Source organism: Sciurus vulgaris, assembly GCF_902686455.1.
Source record: "Sciurus vulgaris genome assembly, chromosome: 14".
In the NCBI taxonomy this organism is placed as follows: Eukaryota; Metazoa; Chordata; class Mammalia; order Rodentia; family Sciuridae; genus Sciurus; species Sciurus vulgaris.
In genome coordinates, this window is record NC_136475.1 from 77,815,389 (window position 1) to 77,842,579 (window position 27,191).

The 27,191-nt window shown below is 45.9% G+C and overlaps 2 protein-coding genes and 1 long non-coding RNA gene across 7 annotated transcripts; 1 reads left to right on the plus strand and 2 right to left on the minus strand.

Moving 5' to 3' along the window:
* Positions 1-1,990: 1,990 nt before the first annotated feature.
* On the plus strand, positions 1,991-3,143 carry OST4 (oligosaccharyltransferase complex subunit 4, non-catalytic). 3 transcript variants are annotated; one of them, XR_013759088.1, is made up of 2 exons: positions 1,991-2,318; positions 2,909-3,143. XR_013759088.1 is itself a non-coding variant. In XM_079110161.1 (2 exons), exon 1 carries the CDS (start codon positions 2,113-2,115, stop codon positions 2,224-2,226), a length of 114 nt encoding a protein of 37 aa, XP_078966287.1. In that variant the 5' UTR covers positions 1,992-2,112; the 3' UTR covers positions 2,227-2,249; positions 2,909-3,143. The 3 variants fall into 3 exon arrangements, 1 of the variants encoding a protein (XP_078966287.1); XR_013759089.1 differs by having other exon boundaries at positions 1,991-2,286; XM_079110161.1 differs by having other exon boundaries at positions 1,992-2,249.
* Positions 3,012-21,052, minus strand: AGBL5 (AGBL carboxypeptidase 5). Of its 3 annotated transcripts, XM_079110159.1 has the most exons (16): positions 20,919-21,052; positions 19,600-19,860; positions 19,193-19,364; positions 18,705-18,868; positions 17,999-18,176; positions 17,563-17,741; positions 16,678-17,134; positions 16,024-16,193; positions 15,454-15,589; positions 14,252-14,454; positions 13,521-13,735; positions 6,080-6,235; positions 4,839-4,951; positions 4,494-4,540; positions 3,870-4,003; positions 3,403-3,543 (listed from the first exon to the last, which is right to left on the minus strand). In XM_079110159.1, the coding sequence occupies exons 2-15, from the start codon at positions 19,812-19,814 to the stop codon at positions 3,955-3,957; spliced, it is 2,454 nt and encodes an 817-aa protein (XP_078966285.1). In that variant the 5' UTR covers positions 19,815-19,860; positions 20,919-21,052; the 3' UTR covers positions 3,403-3,543; positions 3,870-3,954. The 3 variants fall into 3 exon arrangements, with proteins under 3 accessions (XP_078966284.1, XP_078966285.1, XP_078966286.1); XM_079110158.1 differs by lacking the exon at positions 4,494-4,540 and having other exon boundaries at positions 3,012-3,543; XM_079110160.1 differs by lacking the exons at positions 3,403-3,543; positions 3,870-4,003; positions 4,494-4,540; positions 4,839-4,951 and adding an exon at positions 4,994-5,751.
* A 43-nt stretch (positions 21,053-21,095) lies between these two features.
* LOC306643859 lies at positions 21,096-23,214 on the minus strand. The gene is made up of 3 exons (XR_013759090.1): positions 22,311-23,214; positions 22,007-22,169; positions 21,096-21,301 (listed from the first exon to the last, which is right to left on the minus strand). It is a non-coding gene; the product is annotated as an uncharacterized lncRNA (long non-coding RNA).
* Positions 23,215-27,191: the final 3,977 nt, after the last annotated feature.

The window sequence follows — 27,191 nt, forward strand, 5'->3', positions numbered from 1 at the left end:
CTGACCTAGGCACAGGAAGTTCTGGGAGGTAAAGGACACTTCTGGGTGATTAAAAAATAAATCCTTTCTCTCTTGTCCCTGACTCTATGACAATCTATTGAGTCCATAGTCCAATCTGGAATTTAGAAGTAGGAGAAGTAGATGATACTATCTCTAACCAGTTGTAGAACCTAGGTCAAATTACATTCTGGGCTTGTTTTCTTCTTTATAAAACGATCTTGAAGGCTCCCTTCAACTGTGATTGTCTAGGATACTATGCGCCTGGGTTGGTTTTAGGGCAGTCTTGGAAATCTGATGAACTTCTCAAAGCCCTCTCTCATGTCATCTACAGTCTAGGAAGTTTACCTTCCAGGGTTGGCCTAGAGGTTCAGCTTATTTTAAAAAGGAAGCTCTACTTCTGATTCAACAGTAGATCTAAGTGTCTGGTTGGACTTGAATCTGCTCCAAATTTCCAGGAGACAGGAAGCATGATGTGTAATTATTTAAGACCTAGACCCTCATTCTTCCAGAGCAGAGCTGGGAACAGACCTGCTCACTGAGGTGTGTATAGGGAGAGCATGTCTGGGGTTTCACCAATGTTGTGTTAAGGGGATGCTGGCTTGGGATTCTACGTAGGAAACTTCTGGAAAGAGTAGATGGGGTTGGGGAGGGGGGGGGGGGGGAGGTCAGGAGAACTACAAACTACCAAAGACAAGAACTGAATTTAGGAACAATTGGCCTGAAGAGATGGGTGAAGAGATGGGTGAAGGGGGCATATAAAAAGACACAAACTGCTAATAGTCTTAGGCCAGGGAAGGCACTTTGGGATAGTACAACCCCAGTTCATTGTAAACACAGGAGGCAAGTTGGTCCCCTGTCCCAGCTGTTCCAGCCCCATAGCAGCTCCTGTAGAGTTTTCTTTGGCTCTGAGAAGCAGAGGCCTCCCCTGAGCCCTGGCCCCCCTCTACCGCAAAGCAACTGGCTTCCATTACCCCTGACAGCTCCAGAGCAACAGCCGGCCCCCGGCCCGTCTGGCTCCATGCCGTTCCCTTTTATGGTGAAGCTGAGAGAAAGCAAGGAGTGGGTGGGGGTGGAGGAGAAGGTTCTAGCTGGGCAGAGGGTTACAGAGCTACAGGGTGCCGCTCCCCTCACAGGAGACCCTGGGCCGTCTACCGCAGTCACCTCTCTTTTCTCCACCCCGAACCCACGATCCCTCTTGCTTGTCCCAGCCCTTCCTCCCCTACCCCCTCCCTCACATCCGGGGGGTGATTTCCCACTTGGCGGAGGTCCACAGCTTGGGTTTTGATTCCGGGAGGGTCTGCCCTATTTCCGACGCCCACCTCCAGGAGTGGGGTGGAGGTAGGGACCTGGATAAGACAGGCACTGTTCAGATCACAGGCAGATCGGTCTACTAGGTAGGACGTGGGTCAGAAAGGCTGACAGCGGCAGCCCCAATCTAGCCCCAATCCCATTTTGCACCGCCTCCCACCCTGTCCCCGCCGCCCAAGCCAGGGAGCGGACAGTGAGGGCAGGACCCAAAGGAAGCACCTGGCTGGGCCGGGCCGGGCCGGGAAACGAAGGGTGGGCAGCAATGCGGGGGGCCGGGGCAGGAAGGCAGGCCAGAGCCCGCGGGTCAAGCTGAGTCTCCCGCCTGGTCCCGCAGCCGCACCCTCTCTCTAATCCACTCCTCGGCTCCAGGGAGGCGGCCACCGTAGCTTTGCTAACCACGATCACGACCGCCCCAGCTGCAGCCAGCTGTGCCACTCAGGCACGAGGAGAGCTTCCGCGGCCCCGCCCACACGCCGCAGTTGGACGTCCCACTGCGGCCCCACCCTCCGCGCGCGCAGTGGGAGCAGGCGAGACGGCGGGGCTAGAGAGGTCGTTCCACCGCTCAACCCGGCGGAAGTGCCTGCTTGGGCAGCCGCTGACGCTACGAAGTTCCGGTCCAGGTCTCCTACCTCCAGCTGGTGCGCAGGCAGTGTCGGAGCCGAGCCGAGCTGGTCAGGTGAGAGGCACGCAGGCGCCGTCTCACGGGCCAGCCCGGAGTTGGCTGGGGCGTGGGGGCCGGGACCCGACCTACAGAGCGCGAGGAGTGTGTCGGCCAGAGGCTCAGTCCCTCCCATTCTCCGCAGGATGATCACGGACGTGCAGCTCGCCATCTTCGCCAACATGCTGGGCGTGTCGCTCTTCTTGCTTGTGGTTCTCTATCACTACGTGGCGGTCAACAATCCCAAGAAACAGGAATGAAAGTGGCGCTTTCTCCGCCCCAGGTAACGGCCGGGGCTGTAGCGCCCAGCCCCCAGAGAGGTGAATGGCGAGGCCGCGGTAGGGCCTGAAAGGTTCGAAACTTCAAATCCTAAAGTGTCGGGCCAAGCATGATACAGTCCAGAATTGGGCCCCTTTATCCGCAGAGTACAGTGCTTTGCACTGTCCTGCTTCCTCCTAAACTTCGCCCTGCGAGAATAGGGTGGGGTGGGGTATATCCTAATCTTCCTCGGTCCTTATCTTCTTGGGGTCTCCAGTAGCTAGTTGCCCAAGTTGGGGGTATGGTTACAAGGAGGCTCAGGGCACTGACAGCGGTAGAAACAAAGGTACTGAAGGTGCCATGAGGATATGAGCTCTTACATAGCCCCCACTTTTCCAAGGTTGTTTAGGTTTTTATTTAGGTAGAATTTTTTTTTTTGAGGGGGTGAAAAATGTAGACTTCTATTTTCATGTTCTTAGACTACAGTCATTGGTTTAGGGTTGGCTACTTTGACCCAAGCTAGAAAGAAGAAAGCTGGGGGTGGGGGGAGTCTTGGGAACCAACCTTAAATTTGGGTCAAAGATTTTGTAAAGGGGAACAGGCTTACTGGGAGTTGACTCCAGGTTTCCCTAGGAGAAAGCTGCAGCATTTTCCTTACCTCAGGTCTTTCCCCCTCTTTTCTAGGGTTCCAGGACATAGGCTGAGGCAAGATGGAGGGTGTGAGGGGCCTTCACACTTCACTTCATCCCTTCTACCCATCACAACATACAAAGCAACTACACCTGGATTTTTCCAAACAACTTTTATTTCCTCAAAGTCTTCCTTAACCCTATGGAACAAGAAGCTGCCACTGAATAGGGCCCAGTATAGGGGCTGCTTTTCTACTCCCTCCCCTCCCCCCAATACAAAAATATATATATTTTTTTGTGGTCCCAAAATCTTGTGCTGTGGAGGGAGGGAAGGGGTAGCAGGTCCTTGTATTGTCCTGTCTCAAGGTAATGCTCTGCAAGGCCTCAGACAGTGTGGCTGGCATTCCAAAGAGTTATGTTGTAACATGGAATCAGCAGCCCAGGGAGGGGACTATCATATTTCTCACTGTGTTCCCCCACTTTGGGACTGTATCCTGGGCATGGAGGTAAAGGCATTATCAAACCCGGGGAGAAATGGTGAGTGGGGGAGATTTAGGGACAAAACAAACCTCAGGCTGGCCCAAGGGACCCCTGCTGTAACAAATCCCGGATGGGGCATCAGATAGAGTACAGGAAATAGGAGAAAAGGCAGGGGCAGAGCGGGGCCGTGGGGGGCCAGCCTGAGGCATCCTGCAACAGAAGAGAGGAATCAAGGTTATGGTCTGTTAGCCAGAGGCTGCAAGATTTAAGAGAAGAGAGGCAGGATGATGGCTGTACAGAGGTCAGGTGCTGGAACCAGCTAGCCAGCTCTAGGCCTTAAGCCCCTAACTAGCAGTTGTTTTCTAGTCCTTTGAAGTAAAGACTGAAGCCATTATGGAATAAAATCAGGGACTAGATTCTTAATGAAAGTACATTCAGTCTTTGAAGTCAAAGGGAATAGGGAAAAATGAGAATGATTCTGAATGGTAAAAATGGAGATGAAGGAAGAGCTGAGAGAACTGGGTCTGGGTGCTCACCCTCGTATGGCAGAACGGGGTCCCGGCTCCGGCTCACTGCTTTCTCTGGTCCTGGAGATAGGGGATGTGGGGCCTGAAGAGCCTCTTATCCCTCTGCGAGTCGGCGGTGAGCCCCGGCCCAACCTGGGCCTAGCCTGTGTGGACAGGGGTAGGCTAAGAGGCTGAGTTCTTCCATGAGCTCTCCTGCTTCTAGGTTTGCCTCTTGAGTTTCCATGCATAAGAGTCTAGTATAGGAGTCAACAGAGGTAGTAGACCCTTGAATTCCTAGGCATTGTTTCTAGCTGAGAGGATAAGGCAAGATACAGAGAACTTCTAGATTCAGTCCATTACTGTGCACTCAAGGCTTATGTAACTAGCATAAAGTGGCAGAAGGATCCAGCATTTAGCCTTCATGGTATACCATGGCCAAGGCCTGCCTGAGTAGAACAGCACTGTAGAAATATGGGGGACTGGTAGACTTCCTTCAGGGCCTTCTAAGCCTCAGCCCCTGCCAGAGCAGCTTAAGCTTCACCCATCTAGTCAGCTTTTGTCTGTACCCAACTTTAACTAAATCAGTATGGGGATCTGGACTGAATTGGAGGTGGTGGCAAGGCTGTTCCTAGGAGCAGCAACCAGAAGTGTTACCTGGGGAATCCGGGACCCCTCCTGGCGGAAACTCTCCTCGGGCAGGTCTGGGCAGAAAGAGAGGAGAAGCTAAGGGCAGGGGCAGGGAAAGCCAAAGCTAGCAGGCTGAGGTTGGGGTGCATCTGGCAGGGACAATGGGGTTGGAAGCAAGCAAGACACCTGGCTGATGGGGATTGGGGTGGGGCTGGGCAGATAAGCACTCAAGCACCAGAGCAGCTCTATGATATGGCTGGAAGTAGAGGCTGTAAAGCAGGGCTGAGCATTTTCCCTCCCGCTGCCCAGATGAACAATTCCTTGATGGGTTCTCCAGACTTCTTACTCCCTGGGGACCAAGGAAAATGTTACCTGCAATCGAGTCCTGATGCAGGGGATCCGAGCGCCAGCCCCTAGCAGACCTTTCCCAATCACCATGACAGCCTCTGGCTTGTCCCCTGAAGATAAGAGTGAGCAGCTGCTCCCTAAAGAACAGAGGAAACTGATCATCAAGGTAGGGGCCATGGAGAAGAGGAGGTAACTTCCTTTAGATCAGTTTCTCAACTTTGGCACTTTGTGTGTGCACATGCGTTCAGTGCTGGGGATTGAACCTAGGGTTATGTGCATGCTAAGGTGGCACTGTACCACTGAGCTGTACCCCCAACCCCCCAATCTTCCACTACTGACATTTTGTGTTGGATAATCCTTTGTATAGGAGCTGTTTTACACATTATAGGATGATGAGCAGCATCTACTATGCAGTTTCCTCCCCAGGCCTCCTCCATTGTTACAACCAAAAAAGTCTCCATATGTTGCCAAATATTCCCTGGGGGGACAAGATCACCCCTGAGTGAAGCTTTACTCTGGTCCAAGAGGTGGAGCAGCAACTTTTGACTAGAAGTAGAATCTACCCAAGCTTAACTACTGTATAAATTTATAGACCTTGGGGCCACTCCAATCATATATTTAGGCATTTGAGGATCAAGTCCACTCTATCCAAGACCTGGATTGAGGGCTACCCATTTGAGTTGACAGGTTGGGAGTAGTGGCTCGGGGTAAGGCAGAAATCAATCCCATCCAGTCCTTTACACAGCTGGGTCTATAGCTTAAAAGGAGAGTAGATGGCTTAAGTTTTCTGTGGATGATAGGACACTGCAGTGATGACAGGTGAAAGGCCTATGCTTTTTTTCTTCTCCAGTTTTGTCTTAATGTTGCCCAGCTTCTGGAATCGGGGAACTTGGGTAAGTGGCACTTTGCTGGTAGGAAAAGTCCTCAGGTTCCTCAACTATAAAAATGAGGATTAAATTAGATAGTGTGTAGAGCAGTGCCTGGCACATAGTAAACATTCAATAAATGTTATTTTATTTTACAAAGACATTTCAGTAAGTCCCAGCCTCCTGCACAAAGGCACAGGTTTAGAGGTTTAGGGTACCAGGAGGATAACTGATGCTTTTGGCTGGAGTGCCCTGTCATCAGGTCAAGAGAGCCCAAGTTAGGTGGTAGCGTGGCTGAAGGAATTTCTTCAAGCCTAATTGGGTGCCTTGTCTAAACCCTGGGTGGTAGGGAAGGGAGGAAACTGGCCAACCCAGATTTCAGTGGCAGTGGGTACAGACCTGATAGACTGAGTGAATTGGGCAGTAGGCAGGAGCCCAGGTTGCGTGAGGAGGCTGGGCCAGAACTAGCAGGAGTTGGGGATGGGGCCAGGCTGCTTGCAGTAGGGCGATGGTTCAGTGGCTGTTGCCGCCGTCTCCTGTCCTGGCTTCGGGGCTCTGAGTGGAAAGGACACAAGCAGGTAAAAGGTTGAATTAGTCAGGCACTATGAAATAGCCTTCACTGACTTGCTGGCTCCTCTTAGTCAGAAGATACATTTGCAAGCTTGTAATCAGACCAGCACCTCTCTTCAGAAGTAACTACAATGGGTAGAAAGACCTCTAATATATATTCCAGTTATTCAGTTCTTGGCCCTCATTTTACCAATTCATTCTTTTGGCAAGAAATTATCAAACTTGGCTTCTTAAACTGCTTTCCTAGTTTCTCCTCTTACCTCTAACTGCTCCTCTTCAATTGATCTTCCTGTGTCTTAAATGTCCATGTTCCCTACCATTCTGTCCTTAGCCCTCTATTGTTCTACTTATTCTTATACTCCCAAATCTCTTACTAGCCCTTTCTCCTGAAATCCAGCTCTACCTGTTCACTGGGCATTTCTACCTGGAAGACCCCCATGACCAAACCAAAACAATTTCTCCCTCTCTTACATTTTTCTTATCTTGGTGAAAAACCTAGAAACCCTGTTTTATCTTTCTATTCCTCGCTTACATTTAGGTTTCTATTTAATCAAATTCTGACAGTTCTACCTCAGCATTCATCTGGGTTCCTCCTTTCTTCTCTTTCCATTGTCCAGATGTAAGTCTTTAACTTCCACTCAGACTTTATTTCCCTATTAGTCTCCCCAGCTTGAGTCTTTTTCCTTTTACCATTCATCCTTCACATAGGTACCACAAATTACTCTTCTAAAACAGAGCCTTGGTCAGAAATCACTGAGGCTTAGACAAGGGGAGATATGAAGGTCTTTTAAAGGATAAAGTCTAAACCTTTTTACATGGCCCATTTGAAACTCTGCCCCCTGTGGTTCCAGTCCACATACCCTTAGTACAGTGCTGACCTGATCTTACATCTTTTGCTATAGCCCCTACTGCTACTATTTGTGTGGTTCCTCTTCAGTTTGTTCACCTTTCCAGTGAAACTGACAATCTTCCTTGTTCCATCTCAAATGTTATCTCTGTGAGGCTCCTTGACCATTGTAGGCAGAATTAAAACTAATTGTTCTCATTACCTTCATAGTCCTTTGTTCAATGGCTAGTTTATGGATCCATCATTGCTTGGAGTATAAGGAATACAGTTACACTCTGGGGCAACCATTTCTGTGGCCAGATCTTTACTGCTACCTGTTCTGAAGGGTAAGGTCCCAGTGGGACATATGGAGAATGGATGGAGTAGGGATACTTGCAGGTTCAGCAGGTCCTTATCACAGAGGGAAAACTGGTGCCAAGTACTTTTTTTTGGTAGTAATGGGGTTGAACCCAGGGCCTGGCACATTTAGCCAAGTATTTTACCACTGAGCCATATCCCCAGCCTCTTAGGCCCCAAGTACTCTTGAACTTCCAGAACTGAATTCAATGGTGTTACCAGCAGGCTGGTTGACTTCTAACACAAAGCAACATGTGTTGGGTGTGAAAATCCTCTGATTTTGGAAGTAGGTGACAACAACTTCTTTTTGTCTAGCTGCACTAGGCAGTAGTAGCAGGCAGTACCATGAATGCATCTGAAAGGTTTCCAAATTAAAAAAGAAAAAAATGTCATGATGAAAATTACTCTAGCTATGTGGAGTTGTGCTGAGACACTAGGTGCCAATTAGGGTTCAAGGTGTGAAGTCTCAAGAGTCAAAAACAACCAGACCTCTGAGGCATGATGAGAGTTGGCACAGAGTTGCCAGCATGACAACAGAAGCCATAGGGACTTGTAGCCACAGTCAAATAACCTGAAAATTAGCCACCACCAGTGACTTACGGGATACTCTAACACCCAGACTTGGGTAATGCTATGATTAAAATGAATGTCAACATGATGTGTAGGTGACAGTGCATTGTAGGCAGAAATAATGAAGTTGATTGAGGAAAGAACAGATTTGTAGACAATCTGAGAACTATCTACACACACAGGCATGCTGAAACCATGTTAAGGGATGCACTCTCACTCCACCCCAAGAAAGGGGAAGAGAAAGTGGAAGCCAGAAAATGAGTGGGACATTATAGGTTTTAGTAATATAAACGGGGTGACACTCCAGAAGATGTGAAGCAAAATAGGCAAATGATCTAAAAATTGCCAATGCAAAATGGGAAAGGGATCATGGGAAAGATACTAAGGTTGGGAATTCCACCCCAGTCAGGGTTTTAGGGTAGGGGACCAGGTCTGATTTAGGGGAAAAGCTTGCTGTGGAAAGTATAAGGTGTTTAAAGATAGCATTTCAGTCAATCTTCACTTAAAAGACTGCCTCAAGACCTGGCCAGGGCTGCCTATAATTTGTTAGTGAGAGCACACAGTTTCTCATGTTTTGACTTGTGGCCCCTAGTTTAATCCAGGCCTACCCAGACCCTATTGAAACCAGAAGGAAATGGAGGAGCCCCAAGTCTGTATGTTTTGGTTCTATAGAAACAGCAGCTTAAGGCTGAGTGCAAGAGTGATATATGATCAGCTCTGTGTCCAGAGGTTATAAGATATTTTGTAGAATTGGCTAGTGGTTACATGTTGGGGGTGGTAGGATAGTCCCAGGGCCAAGGTCTGAGGGACCAAGCCAAACTGATCTCATCTTGTAAGAATTAAAATGGATGTTCTAAAGTCTCAGTTTAGAATAGCAGTTAGTTGACTTGTGCCTATACCCTGTTTCATCTCCCCAGATGCTAAATAGATGTGTTGGGAGACATTTCTTGATACTTTTATTTACAGTGGTAAAAGCAGAATTGTCAATGGTTTGCAAGGCATCAAATCCTGTTGACTCCAGGGAGCCTCTACTCACCGCTGGACATTAGCTGCTCTACCAAAAGTTGCCTGTCAGCTGAGCCATGGCATTAGAGGTCAGCAAAGAATTCTGGTAACCTCAGGTTTAAGTGACAGGCGGGAGGGATGAAAGCAGTGATGGTACTGACAGCTGAAGTTTCCTGCTTTTACAATTCAGCGCTTTGTCTTTTCACACCAGCTTTCTGCTGGTTAGGGTGGAGAGCCAGGAAAGAAGTTCCAATTGGTTTTTTTTGGGTGCTGGGGAATTGAACCCAGGGCCTTGTGCTTACAAGGCAAGCACTCTACCTTGGGGCTATCTCCCCAGCCCTCCAATTGTTGAATGAGACTATTGCTGGAACTTAGGGCTAGGACTAGAATGAAGCAAGTGAGGCACCTAGAGAATGTGAAAGTGAAGGAGGCACTTGCACAACCCTGAGAGTGAGTTCCTTAAATTGTGTCCTAGGTATCTCACCTGCCTCCCCCTAGTCTTTGCCCTGCTTTAATCCATACTTAATGGACATAAGGAAAAACCACTTTACTTCCCCCATCTCAGTCCCGGCAGGCCCTTCTTTAGCTCTGTACCTGCTTTTACAAGTTATCTTGCAGGCTCTTTTGACTTCTCTCACTTTATCACTGCATTAGCCACTTCTTCCGCTACTTCAGCAGCAGCTACAGATAGAACTATCTGTGCTTCTCACATGGTGGATGGGAACTGTGCTAACAATCTTGTAAGGTGGTACTTCAGAACGTTTGCAGCTGGGAAGAACTAAGTAGAGAAGATTCTGGCACAAAGGTCAGGGGATACTTGGAGCCACAGTTTAGTGAACTTTACAGCCTTCTGTTCAGGGCCATTTCTGTTTGTCCCAAGTTGGTTACTAGTTGGCCTTCTAAAATGTTATCTCTCAGCCTCCAGACAGAACCTGTCAAACTAGTTCCCTGTCCTAAACTAGCTGAGCTGCCTCGATCTTTTCTGAAATTCATTGGATAGCCCAATCTTGTACTTGTTTTAGCCAATAAGGATAGTCAATTAAATTTATAGTTAAATATAATTTTTTTTGAAGTACTGGAGATTAAACCCAGGGCCTCATGCATAAAGTGCTCTACCTTTGAGCTACATCCCAAAGCCGCCTTATTCTGAAACAGCGTCTTGCTAAGTTTCTCAGGCTGATCTGGAATTTGAAATCCTCCTGCCTCAACCTCCAAGTAGCTGGGATTATAGGCACATGCCTATACACCTGGCTAAATGGAAAACAAAATATAGCTAGATGTGGCAGAGGCCAAAATACCAGATGTGTGGAGCAGGAACAGAAGTGTCATAAAGCAATAGCACAGGATAGATCACACAGGACAAAGAAGTTTTCCCAAGAATTGGTTGAAGATACCATGTCCAAATGGCACATCAGAATGTGGCCCCTATCCCAAACTAGGGTCGGTCACCCATCCTTGAGACTTAAAAGATAGAGCAGTTTTTAAAAAATAAATAAATAAAAAATCACCGGTGGCTCATGCCTGTAATCCCAGAGGCTTAGGAGGCTGAGGCAGAAAGATCATGAGTTCACAGCCAGCCTGCCTCAACAAAAGCAAGTTGCTAAGCACCTCAGTGAGACCCTGCCTCTAAATAAAATACAAAATAGGGGTGGGGATGTGGCTCAGTGGTTGAGTGCCCCTGAGTTTAATCCCCGGTACACCTGTCCCCCCACCCCAAAAAATCACAGTACCAGCAAATGTTCAGAGGAACATAGAGTCAAAATTCCTGGGATCTTACCTTTCAACTCCTTACAGTATCCCTGTTTGGTATTATTGGTAACTTGTCCACTCCTTGATTATAGGCATGGTTTCCTAATTCTTATACATATTTGTGCAAGTCCCTAGGGTGTCTCTGTACTTGAACCCTTTCTGCTTCTAAGCTCATTCACCTGGGGAAACATGACTTCTCACTTGATTTTTACCTGGCACCTGTATGTGGATTACTCTCAGACCTCAAACCCCTTAGGATCATCTTTTCTTCAGTCCTTTTCTGCCTGCAGGACATCTCCATGTATATAGCTTAAGGCATCCAAGCAAGTCTGGAGTAGATCACTTATCACCTCCCCCACAAACAATGTTTTAAATGTCACCATGACTTCTTCCTTTAGCTTGTATCCTTGAAATCCTCATAGTTCCTCTCTTCTACCACTGAATCCTGCTACTTCTATTTCTAATGGATTTCTCTCTCTTTTGCAGATCATGGTACAGTCTCTAGTAAGCTCTCATCTGTAAACTGCTACAAGTCTCCCATCTACCCCTGTTGTGTCAAGTATGTCCAATGCACAGACAGATGTCTTACTTTTGTTCCCTTATTTTTAGAAGCACATAATCACTACATGTCCCAGTTAACTCATAATCCTGTTTTCAAGACATTTCAACTTCTCAGCTCTCTTGACCCACGTACAGAAGGTACATAAGTATACATGCTTTTGTTCTCTCTACCTAGGAGCTCTGTTCCTGATCCTGGCTGTCATTTCTCATTTCTGGAATGTCTTTGTCTAACTCCTGTTCTTCAAAACTATTTCTTAATTGAACATTCTTTCATTAATTACTCTTGTGTTGATCTACCACAATAGCTCCCTAAGTGTCCTGGATGTTTATGATGTTTATTATATCTACTGTCCTGTCTGCTAAGTTTCAAGTCAACCAACCATGAATTACTTAGTACTGATGCTACATATTTTCCATTAGTTATCTGGTGAAGTAACAGAGAAATAGAGTACACATCCCTCTCCTCAAAAGCGTTCTGCACTGGGAGGGGGACAGGGAGGATGTCAATATAATACTGGCTAAACACTGCCTAGCATCCTCCAGTGACAATCTAGAAAAGGTCCTTTTCTTTGTGGTCAGGAGAATTTATGATGCTGGTGAAGTAATCCCCAGGAACCTTGAGCTAGGAGAAACTGACCAAAAAAGAAAGGAAAAGAAAACAGAAGAAAAATTTCATCCAGATTTAACATGGGAAATTAGTTACAATGGAGCATGAAAATATATCAGCTGGAATACTGCCACGTAACAGCCATGCAATCTTGGACAAACCACTCTTAAACAGCCTAAGTTTACTTATCAGAAAAACGGAAACATCATCCATCCCACAGGTCCTCATGAGAACTGCATGAAATTATATGATACTCTCGTTTTCTATTAAATGTGGTTTAAACATAAGACATCAATATTAGTTTAATACTGTCTTCCAAAAACAGTACACAAAGTGGCCTTTCCCAGTGAAGACAGAATCTCAAAGAACAGGGTTTGGAATATAAACAGAATGAGGTTAATATGAGAACTTTTTTGAGGTGGGGGGACACTGAGGATTGAACCCAAGGACACTTTACCACTGAGGCATATCCCTAGACACCCCCCCTCCAACTTTTTAAAACTTTGAGACAGGGTCTTGCTACGTTCCTTAGGGCCTCACCAAGTTGTTGAGGCTGATCCTAAACTTTCTATCTTCCTGCTTCAGCCTCCCAAGTGGCTAGGATTATAGGTGTGTATCACCACACCTGGCTCAAGAATAGAGTAGTATCTTAATGGTCAAAGCTGGTAAAGGCCATTGCTCTCTCTCTCTGGCTTCTCTATGCAGTCAGATTTACAGCCACTGACTCAGTGCATGTCACATCCTTTCAAAAGCTAGACTGCAAACTGAGTAGCAGGGATATACTAAACAAGAATGGGTGCAGGTAGAAGATCACCCAAACACTTAGATCCAGTTTACAGGCCTCCATTATTAGCCATGATTTCTGTAACCCTGAAGGCAAGCACAGTACAGATTTGTTATATGGTGTATTTTGGGAAGTGGCACTATAACAATCTCTCCCCCTCCATAATCCAGCATACTTCCAGTTACCTTCTCCTCTTTTCCCTGTGTAATTTCCACAGAATTTTATCAGGCAAAACCTAGGGGTAATGATGCAGTTGAGCAATTGTGACCACTGATGGAAAGGGCTAGATGCTTGGTTTGTGAACCTAGGACAGAAGATACTGCAGTTTGTTCCATTTTTCTTTGAAAGAGTTAGAATCCTTATACTACTTTCTGAGTAAGCTGTGAAGCGGGGAACAGTTTCAGTCCATAAAGACCACGATAGGATCCTCCATCATTCTATAGTGTTGCAATTTGGATTCTCAGTACATTCTTTTATACTGCTCCCAAAAAAACACAATGACATTATCTTTGATGTAGAGCCTCAGTGTCTCTGTTTGGCATTGCTTCAACTAGTGTTTTGTCCTTGGAAACTTCCCCAGCTCCTAAAGCATGCTGAAGACCAGATCCCCAGGTGGCTACTTGTAACATGCTCCAGAGTCATGCCGCAGGGAACACCAAGGTCGCAGGAGAGGCTGCAGATTCTGCTACAGACTACTTTTATTGATTCACCCCTTGGTTCTTGGCCAAGTGTATGTCTTCAAGCTCTCATTTTCCCCAGCAATACCCCAAACAACCGAACACCTGCTGCAGGGGCTCCCAGACTGGCTTACCTCTGACAGGACCCAGCACCCGGTGGTTGACCTTTTGGGTGCTAGAGCCCAGGCCTGGCAGCCCTGCAGGCCGACTGCCATGAAAAGGAAAGCTGGGGGAGTTCTTCATCTGTGGAGAATTCTGTTGGCTGCTGCTGCTACCACCAGCACTTGTGCCAGTGCTAAAACTTCGTGCCCGGCTTAAGGTGTTTTCAGAGCAGGAAACGGGCAATCCACTGCAAAGAAGCAGATGCCAATTAACTCTGGGCCAGGCTTTCCCAAGGCTTTCTTCAGGGTCTAATGCTTAGTAAAACTTTCACCCTGGGGTAAAAGAACTCATTTAAAGGAAAAAGGGAGGAATTCATGTCCATAGATGAAGTATCTAACCTGGGGCATACCAGCTAATAGCAGGGCTGTCCTGAGCAACTTTCTCTCAATGAATTTCTCCCTTACTGCCCTGGCACTGGCCCTTGCACCTCCTTCAATCATTCACCACATTTGGAAGCTTAGTGCAAGTTTCTGGAACAGAGAGTCCCTTGGCCTGACTTTCAAATCTTAGAAGGATGTAGCTCCTGGTGAAAGGGAAGAGGATCCCATTCTCAAAAAATGATCTTGTTAATTTTAATTTACCCAGAAAATACTCAGCATATGGTACTTTTAGGAGGAGGGAAGGAATACAAAATCTCATGGAACCTCCAGGTCTAAAGCCTTGTCTACTCTCCTGCCTCTCCCTTCCATGCTGCTGGTCTTACCTGTTACTTTTGGGTGGAGTTCGAGAGCCTCTCTTCTTGCTGATGCCCATGTTCACAGTGCTGCTCAGGCCTCGGCTGTTTCGCACATGCTTTAGCATCCAGGCCCGTAGGTTAGTGAGGCTGCTGTGTTCTGACAGCACAATTCGGGGCCACGGATTACATTCTGCCATGTCCAGAGCTGCAATGGCCATAGCTCGTCCCACCTGTGGGCGATTCCAGTTTTGCTCAGCATCTTGGTCCTCTAATCCAGGCTGCTATGTGGGATGGGGTACACAGCACAAAGGGGAGAAGCCAGGCCTAAAATCTGCTCACTGGGTACCCTAACTTTCGTGCCTAGACATCTCAAGTAAATTTAGAGCTGTTCCCTAATCCACTGACTATTTTAGGGTCCTAATCTATTATTATTTTTAATAATAAGGGGATATACTGGGGATTGAACTCAGGGTACTCTACCCACTGAGCTACATTACATCCTCAGTTCTTTTTATTTTTTACTTTAAGAAAGGGTCTCACTCAGTTGCTAAGGCTGACTTTGAACTTGCCACCCTCCTGCCTCAGCCTCCAGTCACTGTGATTATGGGCATGTGCTACCACATCAGATTCCATTATTAATTTTGTTACCCAGGGGTACTTTACCACTGAGCTATATTCCCAATCCTTGGGGTCTTGCTAAATTGCTGAGACTGCCCTGGAACTTCAGATCGCCTTGCCTCAGCCTCCCAAGTTGCTGGGATTCCATGTGTGTGTGCCACCATACCTGCTAGACCTTCATTTATTATGGCAGGGGCAGATGTGCTTGCTGGCCCACATAAAAGAATTCTAACGGAAGGTGTTAGGATCCCTCTTCTAACCTGAAGCTCTTTTACTCCCTTTGTATGTCCTAGAATAAGTAATCACCAAGATCACAATGGTGGGGGTGCTTTTGAGCCCAGGAGTCAATAAATCCTCCAACAGAATGAGAAAGACCAACTCAGAGGTAATGAATCTGACTCAGATATGCTAGAGGATTCTCTGTTCATCCTCTCAATACCCTTAGTCTATAGTCAGAGCCATGCTCCTGTTAACGGAAGGAAATAACCACAGTGGTGAGATGATTACAGCAATGAACATCTCTGCAGAGGACCTTAGACTCAGGTAACAAGAGGGGAAGGTCTTTCCAAGCCTTGAGGTTCCCCTTTCCCACTTATGCCATGGATTCATACCTGCTCAAATAGTTCCACAGTGTATCTCGAAGGGAAAGCCGGCGGGGGAGGGGGGCTGGCCCGCCCATTGTCATGGCAGGCAGCAGGGATGCTGTTTACTGAGCGTCCAGTGTTGTAGTTGCATTCAAGTGTGTAGCTAAGACACAAAGACCTTTATCAGTGTCCTGTCTGAATGGGTATCATGACAACCATGCAGGCCAGCCCTAATGGTCTAAGAAGATTAATCACTTGGAAAAAAGTGAACACAAGTAGAAAGTGCTAATAACCCCTAGCAACTAGCTACTGACCTTGGCACCACACCATGTACCCAGGAAATCCCAGTAAAGGAGAATCCCAAACTAAAAATAACCCTGCTCTTTGTAAGGCTCTCTTTTGAGAAGACTTGAATAGTCCTGGCCCCTCAAACCCTAGGCTGATTATTATTTTCCTTATTTTGCTGCACTGGGGACTGAACCCATGGCCCCAGGCATGCTAGGCAAATGCTCTATCACTGAGCTATATCCACAGACCCAGGGAATTATTTTCTTTAGGGAAGTTATGTCCTCAACTATATCCCAGTTTCCACCCAACCTGTGGATTATCCCTGAGGCTTTGTAGATTGCAACACGACCGCTTCCCTCTTTGGATTGGCCATCTCTACGGTCTCGGGCGTACATGTTCTTCTCTGAGAAATTGCAGCCCTGGAAGTCAAAGTGGGCTGAATTCAAGGAGATGAGCTTTGGATATAGCATGTTTTCCACCTGTTGAGGGGAGGAAAATGGAAACTCAGAAAAAGACAGAAAGAAGGGACAAGGGGCAAAGGAGAGATGGCAAGCATAGAACCATGTGACTCATACAAGCAGATACCACTACAACCATAAGCAGTAATTAACATTTTTAAAGATTTCAATGTTTGACATTATTTGTAGGTGTTGAGAAGGCATAATTCTATCACATTTTAAGTTCTTAGTTTTTTTCTCCAATAATGCAAAGTTTTCCTTTTCTCTTGGTTCCCCAAACTCTTAAGACTGTGATGTTGACAGCATGACCCTCACTCAAAGGCATGATATAATGGCAGAGACACAAGGTCCCAGTGCTGACTCTTCTTGGCTCTCTGAAGCTCATGTAAGAGGCAGTCTGCACAGTACTTCCTGTCAGGCTATGTTCCCTCTCTGATTGTGGTCTAGCCTTTATCTCATAACTACATTGATTCCCACATTCACATGACATCCTTAGGACTCCTACCTGGGTGCTCTCATCACTAAAGCTGTTTCCGTACATGAAGCAGCCCCTTTTGGAAGCATGTCCATGCAGGTCCACATAGTAAGCAACGCCACTCTCTTTGGGGGGAATGGTGTCAGGGGCAGGCTCCTCAATTTTGGTAGACTGTTGTGGCATAATCCACCCATTGTTGGCCTTATGTTCTGCTGGCTCTACCTGGGTCCAGGTCTCAGGGTTATCAGTGTCAGATGACTGTCCAAGGCGACTTTCATTGTGGAGATTGTTGGCTTTCTCAAGGTCAGAAAGAGGAGCATCACGAGGAAGGTGGGGACTGGGCTGGTGCTCAGAGGGACTCTGGGAGTTCAGACGAGAGTGCACATGGTGGTAGAGAAGCACAGCTTTAGCCCCAAAGATGGCTGGGTGCAGGACAGCATCGGGCTTCAGGTACTGACGGTTCAGATTCACTCCACGTGAATCAGTGCTGTAGGAAAACAGGGACTGAAGAGGGTCTAGAGTGCTGAGCCAGTGAAGGAGACACCATGGTAGATGACAAGGAGACTAGGAGGAGACTGACTTATCAAAGGAGAAGCTGAAGTTGTGCTAGGAAAGAAAGAATTGCAGACAGGATCCCTCCCTGACCTGACGTCAACCTAAGATACCACTAAAACCTAGATAGCTCCCTCTACCCGGATAGGCCTGTGTCTATCCTAGTTTTGCTCCTTCCTAGGAATGCCACTAGATGCAATTCCCCTCTCAGGTCTCTGGAACATCAGATGGGCTTGCCGTTGTTAGGGTGCAAGAAGACTGGGAATACAGGAGAAGCTAGATGGCTGGCAGTCTTTCACTGAGGAAAAAAAAAGACATACAGGAGGATGGGAACAATCCAGAAAGGATGGGGAGACTACTTACCGGTAGTGGCCCCGGACCACACCATCAGGATTCAACATGGGAATCAGCTTAAATACAAAGAGGCGGCGTAGGGTTTGGGCCCGGGGGTCATCAGGTCGAAGGATGAAGTCCAGGAAGCCATTGAAGACAAAGCTGGATGGAGTCTCCCCAGGGTGTACTCTGCTGCTTAGGAAGAATATCTGAAGTGGAGAGGAGAGCAGACATTAGGTCAGTTACACTGTGGTTCCACTGACATATCAGGGCAAGAGTGGATGAGGCAGAAAAAGCCACTGGACTTCCACCTGGCTGGGTCTGCAAGTGGAGCAGCAGCTGTCACCCTTGCTAGGCTACAAGCTGAGCTAAATCCAGGATGCCTAGAGAAAACAGCCTTAAGCTATTCACAGTGCCTAGAACTGTACAAAGGACAACATATTGCCTTTATGCTATCCCCACTCACCCTCTTGCCTGTAAAACGGAATGGTCGGGGGGTGCTGGTATCAGGAAATAGCTGCTCTAGGCGGGGCTCTCGATCTTCTCGAAGCCCATGACAGGAAGTGATTGTTAACAGATCTACACGAAGTCCATCCAGAGAATAGCAAAGGAGCTCCCGGTGGTAATAGATGGTGTCCAGGGGGCTGCAGGGATAAAAATTAATCCAGAAGTTCCAAAAGTCCTAGTAAGAGGTAGGCTTCATCACTAGCCCAGATTTGTAAAATCTGGTCCTTCATCCTAATCTTTGGGCCTCACGTCCTTCACACTAGGATCTGGGTAGGGCTTAGCATTGCTAGAGTACAGGTCAGGGTTAGCTTATTGTTTTTTCCCCAGTGAATGTCTCCTTAGGATAGATTACTTTGTATAGACAGAGACGGTTGCCCTCTGAGGGAAAAGATGAGCAATGGCAGTGCTGGTTAAACTATAGATAATTGATAACTGAGCACTGGGATAGTAAGAGGCTTGAACTGGGCAGGCAAGAAGTGGAGTAGGTGGGATACAAGGAAATCAAGGTCACAAAGAAACACATTTTTCAAAGGTGTCCAAAGCCCCACATTCTGTACAGAGAAAAGACCGGTGAAGTTTTGATGCAGAGCTCTTAGGGAAAATTCCAGAAGTAGCAGAGGTGCGGATGCAGGATAGTGTGGCAGGAGTAAGAATGGGGCTGGCACCTGCTATGGGTAGGGTGGTTCTCCAGAAAGCGCTGGTCTAGTTGGTTTAGCAAATCCTGGCAGTCACTGTAGGAGAAGGGGTAGCAGAAGGCGAAGAAGGTGGTGGCCCCACGGCCCTCCGCGAAACGGTGAACAAAGGATAACACAAACTGCGTCTCTGTCATCTGAGGAGCAGAGGAGGAAGAGGGAGGGGCAACATGCCATCTGTGTCAGAACTGAGCTCCTGTTGGCACTACTAGGAACTGACCTCACACGCTTATCACTTTCACCAACTTCATTCCCTCCCTCTGATACTTTCCACTAAGACAACCAGCTCCTTGGGACTTCCTAAAGCAGGGGCTCATCGTGGACTCCAGTTAGCACCATAAGGAAAGCTGACACTATAACCTGGGGTCCCACCTGCTTTCTACTCTCTATCAAGGTTGAATTCATTGTTTACTTTCCTCTACTAGCACCCAAGTCCTCTTTCCTCTTCATGGAGAACTTACCTCAAAGGTGGGCCGGTCTCGAATGCGTTCCCAGCGTGGCCGGTAGGGCAGTGTGCGCACAAAGGGGGCCATACCCTGGGAATAAAGTTTGCTTTGCTTGTTCATGTTCATAATGTTGATCTTGATCAGTTTCCCTGGAGTTCCTCCCCGGACACTGAAGTAAAACCATGACCTGAGGGCCAGAGAAGGAGAGACAGGTCATTACATTTGGGAGGTGTGGAGATAGGAGATGTGGGAGAGCTGGAGTACACCAAACTGGAAAATGGCTATTTAGAAAGGAGGGAAGGGGTGAGGAGGGGCCAGAAGAGGAAGGGTATGAACAAAAAAGTCAAAGGGCCCACTGAAGCATGGATTTGGGTACCTGGACATGCCTTTTCTCCTTCCACCCTCCAATTCTTTCCTCATACCTGTTCCCGTTCTCAAACTCGGTTTCAGCACAGTCTGGTCGGGTCCACACGTTGAACTCGTAGTCAGGGGAAGAAGCAATGCCAACAGTTGGGGCTGATGCCCCACCTCCTACTCCTTCCCCATCACTAGACACAGATTCCACCTTTTCCACATGGGCTAGGTTCCCTGAATCAAAGCGAGAACTGAACAGCAATCCCCCACAGCGCAGCTCCATGGCGGGGCTGGGAAAGCATCCTCTTGCCCCACTCTGGCCCTGAGAGCTGGGGAAGAGAGGGGTGGGTAGGGAGGAAGGGAGGAAAAAAGCGAAACAAGATTTTTTTGGTATCTCTGGATAAGTGAGAGCTGTTCTTAGGGAGTGCCCTATGAAGCAAAACGCACGCTCCTTAAAAAATGTGGAAATGACCTTCCAGGAAGGCCAAGAGAAAACAACACTCTACCCTACACTAAAGATTATGACTGACCTAAAGGGATCCCATTTTGCTACAGTGCTGTTTCCAAATCAAATATCCAATGGCTAAATAGTGTTGAGACTAGACTAAGCTTTTTTGCAGTCCAAAGAATTAAGACTGTGAGAAGTCAGATTTCCCAAAACTAGCCAATGTACACTTCCCCATAGCACGTGGCCATCTTTAGAGATGGCCATTCTGGATGTGTTTTCCAAGAGAACCAGAACTCTGTGTTTGAATGACTAGCTCCCTTCTTTTGCTCCTGTGTCCTCACAAGTACTGAATTCTGCTGTTGCTTTCCTGGGCCCAGAAGGACTGATTCGTCCCTTGTTTTGGCTCCTACTCTACGCCTATTATGGACAAAAACTAGAAAAGTGTGGTCTGTGCCAAGCCAAAGGAAACTGGGCAGATGCCACCTGCTCACCTAGAGCCCTCAGCTCAGCTCCAGTTAAAGAACGGGTCTGTTTCCATTTCTTGCCCTGTAGACACTGGAGCCCATGCAAAAGCTACCCTGGTAGTTGTGGGTCAATAACGGGTGTCCTAAGCACTGCTAAAAAAGCTGGGCTGGTAGATTCCCACCTGGGGGCAAGGGGCGGCTTCGCGACCCTCAAGTCTGGAGGTCCCTCACACTGACGGGTTTGCCCTGTTTGGAGAAACTGAGGGGTTGAGACAGACACACTGGAGGGGTGGGAAGGCACGGCCTAGGGGTCAGAGGTGAGGGCGGGGTGGGGGACCGCCACCCGGCAGCGGGGCAGGCAGGGGCGGGGTTGGCTGGCCCCGCCAGGCCGGGGGCGGGGTGGCCTTCGAGAGGGGCTCGGGCTGGAGGGGCTGCGAGAAGGGGGCGGGGCCGCAGTGCACGCAGAGCCCCTCACCTCTCTCCGGGCCGGTGCTCCCGCTCCCTCTCCCGCTAGCGAGGCGGCACCTCGGGCCCCGGCACCCGGGCCCTCCACCCAGGACCCAAACAAAACCCGAGCGCCGCGGTGCCGGGACCCCGCTCTGCCAGGAAACAAGAAGTCTCTCGCCTATTGGCCGCGGCTGCAGCTGGCTACCCGCCCAGTAAAGCGCACTGCCATTGGTCAGCAGGCAGGGTTCCGCGCACGTTAGCGGGTACCTGCGCCAGTGCCGTTTGGGGGCTCTGGTGGGCCGGCGCGGCGAGGGTTCCAGCCGAGTCTCCGAGGGCGGTTAACGGCCTGTCTCTCGGAGGCGGGAAAGATAAAAGTGACCGAGCAGGAGTCCGGAAAAGACTCACCTGCGACTAAAAGGGAACCATGTGGAGCTAATCACCGCCTAGTACGCCCCTCATTACACTGTGTAATAAAACACCACCTCGCTTCCGCGGATCTCCCCGCCAGTCTTCACTGTTGTAAAGAGCAAGAAAAGAGAAGAGGGGAAGAAAAAAAAGCAAAAGAAGCCTCTAGTGGAGGATGCGGGCATCGATCCCGCTACCTCTCGCATGCTAAGCGAGCGCTCTACCATTTGAGCTAATCCCCCAGCTGCTGCTGGCCTTCTTCCCTTTGCCTTACAGGTTGTCTCTAGCTGTCCGCTGACCAGCGGATGGGTCAGCTGCAGTTAGGGATATCTATATTTACTTTACAATGGGACCGGGGACAAGTTTTTTAAGATTAGGCATATAAAGTTACACATAAACAATAAACTACTTTGAAGCACACGCCAATATCTCTTCGTATCTAACGCTGAAGCGAACTGTACTGTACACCAACATTGCCTGTCTTGCCCAATAGCCGAAGCTCCAGGCAAAGCCATGGCCGACCTCTACGTAAGCCACGGAGTAATTGAACTTAGTTGGGGTTAAAAAGATTGTACGAAGTCCTTCGAGCCGGAATCGAACCAGCGACCTAAGGATTGCTAAGGTGGTTTCACTACAGTCCTCCGCTCTACCAACTGAGCTATCGAAGGCCTCGCTGTTCCCAGGGCTTGCAGGTTTCCCTCTAATACTTACCGAGGCCGCACTCTTTCAGTGTGTCACAGGTTTTCAGTGTCCCCCACTCTGCTTTTCAGCCAAAGCAACTCGCCGGGACTGGCGCTTCTCCGGGTTTCACAGAACCAGAGACGGGAAAGAACGCTGCCAAAAACCCGGGTTCCTAGCCCAGGGCGAAGGAAACCTAGGAAATGCGCTTCACTGAGGTTTCCCTGCTTTCCCCTGCTTTTCACAGGCAGTTTCCCGGTGGCACTGCCTGCAGGATCGCAGACGCGGAGCCAGCCGCCACACGCTTGAGTTCCTGGGCAGCGTTTCTCCTACTTGCCGGCACACGGGCTCCACCGTCGGGCGCCAAACCCGGTCGGTAAAGCCGTATTTGCTCTTCCAGTTCCACAGTTCCCTTCACTTTTCGGGGTCGCAGCAGAAGGCATGCTGTACAGATGCGAAGACATCCGCTTAGTCAACTAACTTTTTGTCAGGATCAATTCGTCCTGAATAGAAAAGAAAAGGCGGGCGAGGCTGTTCCGAATCCCCCCGGATTCGGCCCCGGCGGCACTGCCCGCGGGAATGCGGAGGAGGCTGATGCGCCACCCATCTGGCCGCAGCCGCACGCCAGGCGAGGGTCGCGATCTGGATATCCGACACTTCAGCCCTGGGAAGTGCTAACTAGCCGGGAGGGGTTCTTCTGCAGCAGCCCCAGAGACCCACGTAGGGTCACGGAAAGGACCGACCTACAACCCAGCACAGGCCACTGATCACCCTTACGGGTTTGTGCACTGGTCCTCTTGCCCTTGGGGAATCGCGTTTCCCCAGGGTCTAGGGCTTCCCGGCCACTGAGTGTGTAGGTATCTTTTGTGGGGTCCTGGACTGACCCCGCGACCTCCCCCAGCACTGCCGCTGTCCGGGTCACACCTTCGCTGATCTTCCTTGGGCCTGCAATGCCAGCCCACAAGCCTTGGCTCACCGAAAGCTATAGGATTATTGGAACACAGAAACCACCCCCAACTCTGTGAAGCTTTGCTTCGTGTCTGGCGGGGTGAGTGTGTCAGGAGACCTGGCCTCCAACTCCGCTCAAGGCCAAACTGTCCTACCTTGAGCAAAGGTAAATCCAGGTCCTGGCAAATCCAGGTGGAGCAATAGTTTCAAATTTTAGGTTAACTTCATTCTGCTGCTGAAAACAATTAACCATTTTAAAGTGAGCAATTCAGTGGCATTTAGTGCAATCACAATGCTGTGCAAATATCACCTCTCTCTAGTTTCAAAACTTTTTAACCCCCTCTGAATAACATCCCCTACCCTTTAAGTAATCACTCGCCTTCATCACTTCCCCTCATCCCCTGACAACTACTCATCCGCTTCTTGTCTCTATGGATTTGCCTATTCCAGAGATTTTGAATAAAAGAAATCATAGAATACGTGGCCTCTTTTGTCTGACTTCTTTCACTTATCTTATTTTGGATTGATCCAAGTTGTTGCACTTAGCACTTCATTCCTTTTTATAGCGGAATAACATTACATGATTATGGTTGTACTACTATTAGTTTATCCATTCACTTATTTGTGGACATTTGAGCTGTCTCCACCTTTTGATTTTTATGAGAAATTGTGCTATAAATATTTGTGTACAAGTTTCTGTGTGGACATATGTTTTAATTTCTCTTGGATATATACATAGGAATAGAATTACTGGTCATATGATAATTACATATGGCTTTTGAGTAACTGCAAAATTGTTATCCACAATAGCTACACCATTTCAAATTCCCACTAGAAATGTATGAAGATTCAAATTTCTCCACATCCTTGCCAACACGTTTTCCATTAAAAAAAATTAGCTATGGTCAATATTTTTAATAAATTGCACTCAATTATTGATATGTTCTTATGTTATTAAAGGTATTTTGAAGTTACCTTTTAGTTATCCATTTTCTGTATTTGTTTCATCATAATTTGTGGAAGTGTTCACTTTCTTGTTGAACACTTAATTTGTATCGAAATTTTCTGTACAAATACTGCTATGTTCTTATATGTAAGTCTTTGCTTATATTTCTGTTTACTTCTCTAGAATATATTCTTGGAATTGCTTGGTCAAATAGTATGAAACTTTTCAGACTTCTGATAGATTGCCAGATCACTTCCCAGGAACATACCAAATTCTATCATAGCATTCACTGAGTATATTATTACTTGAAAAAAATCATTATTAATACAATGGGCAAAAGTTAAGTGGCATCTTATTTTATGTTTGTACTTCTTGACCAATGAAGTGGGACTTTTTTTCAAGTCCTTGTTCTTTTTCATTTATTTTATGAATTATATCTTTTATCTATTTTTTTTTTTTTTTTTTTTGGTATTTGATACTTTTCCTATTGGTTTGTAGGAGTATTTTTAAACATTAAGGATGTATGTTATATATTTGTTACAAGTATTTTTCACTAGTGTGTTGTTTTTAAATTTTTTTCCTATGGTTCTTTGAATTATATACACAGTTTAAAATTTTGCTCAGTGACACTCATTCATTTCATGATGCTTTACCATTGCTTTAAAATTTAGAAAGTTCTTTCCAAAGTGAAGATTAAATATTCATTTTTATTTTCTTCTTTTAAATTTTTTTTCTATTTAATTATATTTGAAACTCATTTATGTATGTCATGTGAATATAAAAACAAAACTGGGGCTGGGGTCGTAGCTCAGTGGTAGAGTGCTTGCCTAGCACGTGAGAAGTTCGATCTTCATCACCACATAAAATAAGTAAATAAAATAAAGGTATTATCTCCATCTACAAATAAAAGTATTTTTTTAATACTAATGTTTTGGTCTTACTCCCAGGGATTTTCATTTAATATTTAGAAATCCAGAAATAGGGCTGGGGTTGTCACTCAGTATGCACTTGCCCACCATGTGTGAGGCACTGGGTTTGATTCTCAGCACCACATACAAATAAATAAAATAAAGGTCCATTGACAACTAAAAAAAATATTTTCCCCAGCACCACAAAAAATATATATATAATTTTTTAAAAATCCAGAAATATGGCATTGCCCTTCATTATCTAAAAAGTCTAAGCCTAGTAAATCTTAGTATTTTTATTTTTGTTAATTAGGTATGCTTTTTAAAATCATTTAAGGATTTTGTATGTTTTTGTGAATGAATCTTTACCTCATTTATTCTCTATCACTAGAATGTGGAAAATACTTTTTTTTATTTCAAATCCAACTAATTTATTACTTTCCTATTAGTTCCAAAAGTTTCCCTTAAAAGAGTAACTAAGAATAAATGCTTCCATCTGCAATTGATGTTCTCTTCTATTTTATATTGCTAATTTATTTTCCCTGCCTTATTGCTTTGGCTAGAACAGCACTCTCAGGACTTCATTATACTCTAAAACTTTACTGATAATCCTAAATATTTTGGTTTATTTGGATTTTATCTACAGACATATACCATATTGGAAATTATGAGTGAGAGCCAAGTTTAGTGACACACACCTATGATTCCAGTGGCTTGGGAGGCTAAGGCAGGAGGATTGCAAGTCCCAAACCAGCCTCAGCAACTTTAAAATGCCCTAAGCAATTTAACGAGACCCTGTCTCAAAACAAAAAATTGAAAGGGCTGGTGATATAGCTCAGTAGATAGTGCCCTTTGGGTTCAATCTCCAATACCAAAAAAAAAAAAAAGAAAAGAAAAAGAAAGAAAGAAAAAGAAAAAGCATGCAACGTGAGAAAAATATAAATGTTATTTAATAAATTAAATTAATAGCAATAAAATTTCACATTTAATAAACAATGAATATATTTTCAAAAACAAAAACTGAAAGTGATATTATTTTGTGGAATTATTTTACACTTTTGCAAGCCTTTGACCCATCTGTATTACTATAATACAACTGTATACTTATGTCTTCTTCTATATTAAATCTCATTATTTGTTGCTTTGGTTGAGGTATGTGAAAAAAATGGTTGTATACAGATATGTAGTTGGAAAGGAAAAGGTTATTTTAATAGGCTTTTTAGGTAATTCTGGATGTTCTTTGTTACCACATCAAAATTTTAATATAAAAATTTACATTTTACATAAAAATTCATTAGTCCATCCTATCCTTTCAATAGTTCTTTTACTTATGTATTATTTATTTTGCAACATTTTGCATTGATCATTTGGAACATATTGGTTGACTGAGTTATGTAGATGTTGTAAAGGTTTACACATTTCAATATTCAGTATGAAAAAAATCACAATTTTGAGGGCAGGGGTTGTAGATCCGTGGTACAGTGCTTGCCTAGCACATGTGAGGCAGATTTCCATTCTCAGCACTACATAAAAATAAATGAATTAATTAATTAAATAAAGGCATCATGTCCTTCCACAACTAAAAAAAAATTTAAAACCCCATAATTTTGAATATTGTCTCTGATCTCACCCAGAAAGTTTTAAGTATAAGGAAGCTGACAAGGCAATGAGGGAAGGTACAATTTTTCCAACACCACAGTTTTTTCCAAAGTTCAAATTCTATTATTGGCAACAAATAGTGTCAGTTGTCTTCCTAATGAAAGTCTTACTTTTTTCATTTAAGTAAGTGTCTGCCAAATACACACTAAATAATCATAGTTTGTCAGTTGTTCTTTCAATTAAAAATGATGTTTCAAGACTTTATATATTGATAAAAGGGCCAATCTTTCAAGAAAATATGACAAGTATAAACATATATGCATGACACAATAGACTCACAAAGCAGATGAAGCAAACATGAACAAAATTAAAAAGAAAAATAGAAGGGGGTAGAACTTAGTGGCAGAGTACATGCTTAGAATGCACAAGGTCCTGGGCCAATCCCCAGCAACAAAAATAAATATACAGATAAATAATACAAATAGTTCAATAGCAGTCGGAAACGTCAGTATCCCACCTTCGGCAATAAATAGAACATCAAGACAGAAGCTCAATAACAAAAATGAGGATCTAATCAATACTACAAACCCACAAGATCTGACAGAAATCCATAGAACCTATCCAACAGCAACAGAGTATACATTCTACTCAAGTGCATATAGAACATTCTCCTGGATAGATCACAGTTAGGCAACAAAGAAATTGCATTAAATTTCAAAAGATTCAATTGGAATGAAGCTAGAAAACAATAACAGAAGGTAAACTGGATAATCTATTTTATGTGGGAATTCAACAACATGACTTTTAAGCAATAAAT

Bases quoted from the DNA above. Each gene is read 5' to 3' on its own strand.
- OST4 (XM_079110161.1), top strand. From the start codon at position 2,113: ATGATCACGGACGTGCAGCTCGCCATCTTCGCCAACATGCTGGGCGTG.
- AGBL5 (XM_079110158.1), bottom strand. From the start codon at position 19,814: ATGGAGCTGCGCTGTGGGGGATTGCTGTTCAGTTCTCGCTTTGATTCA. The intron at 17,135-17,562 runs GTAAGTAGTCTC...GTTTTCCTACAG, and splicing joins GTGGTCCGGGGCCACTACCG to CACTGATTCACGTGGAGTGA. The intron at 4,004-4,838 runs GTAACATTTTCC...CTGTCCACACAG, and splicing joins GCATCAGGACTCGATTGCAG to GCTAGGCCCAGGTTGGGCCG.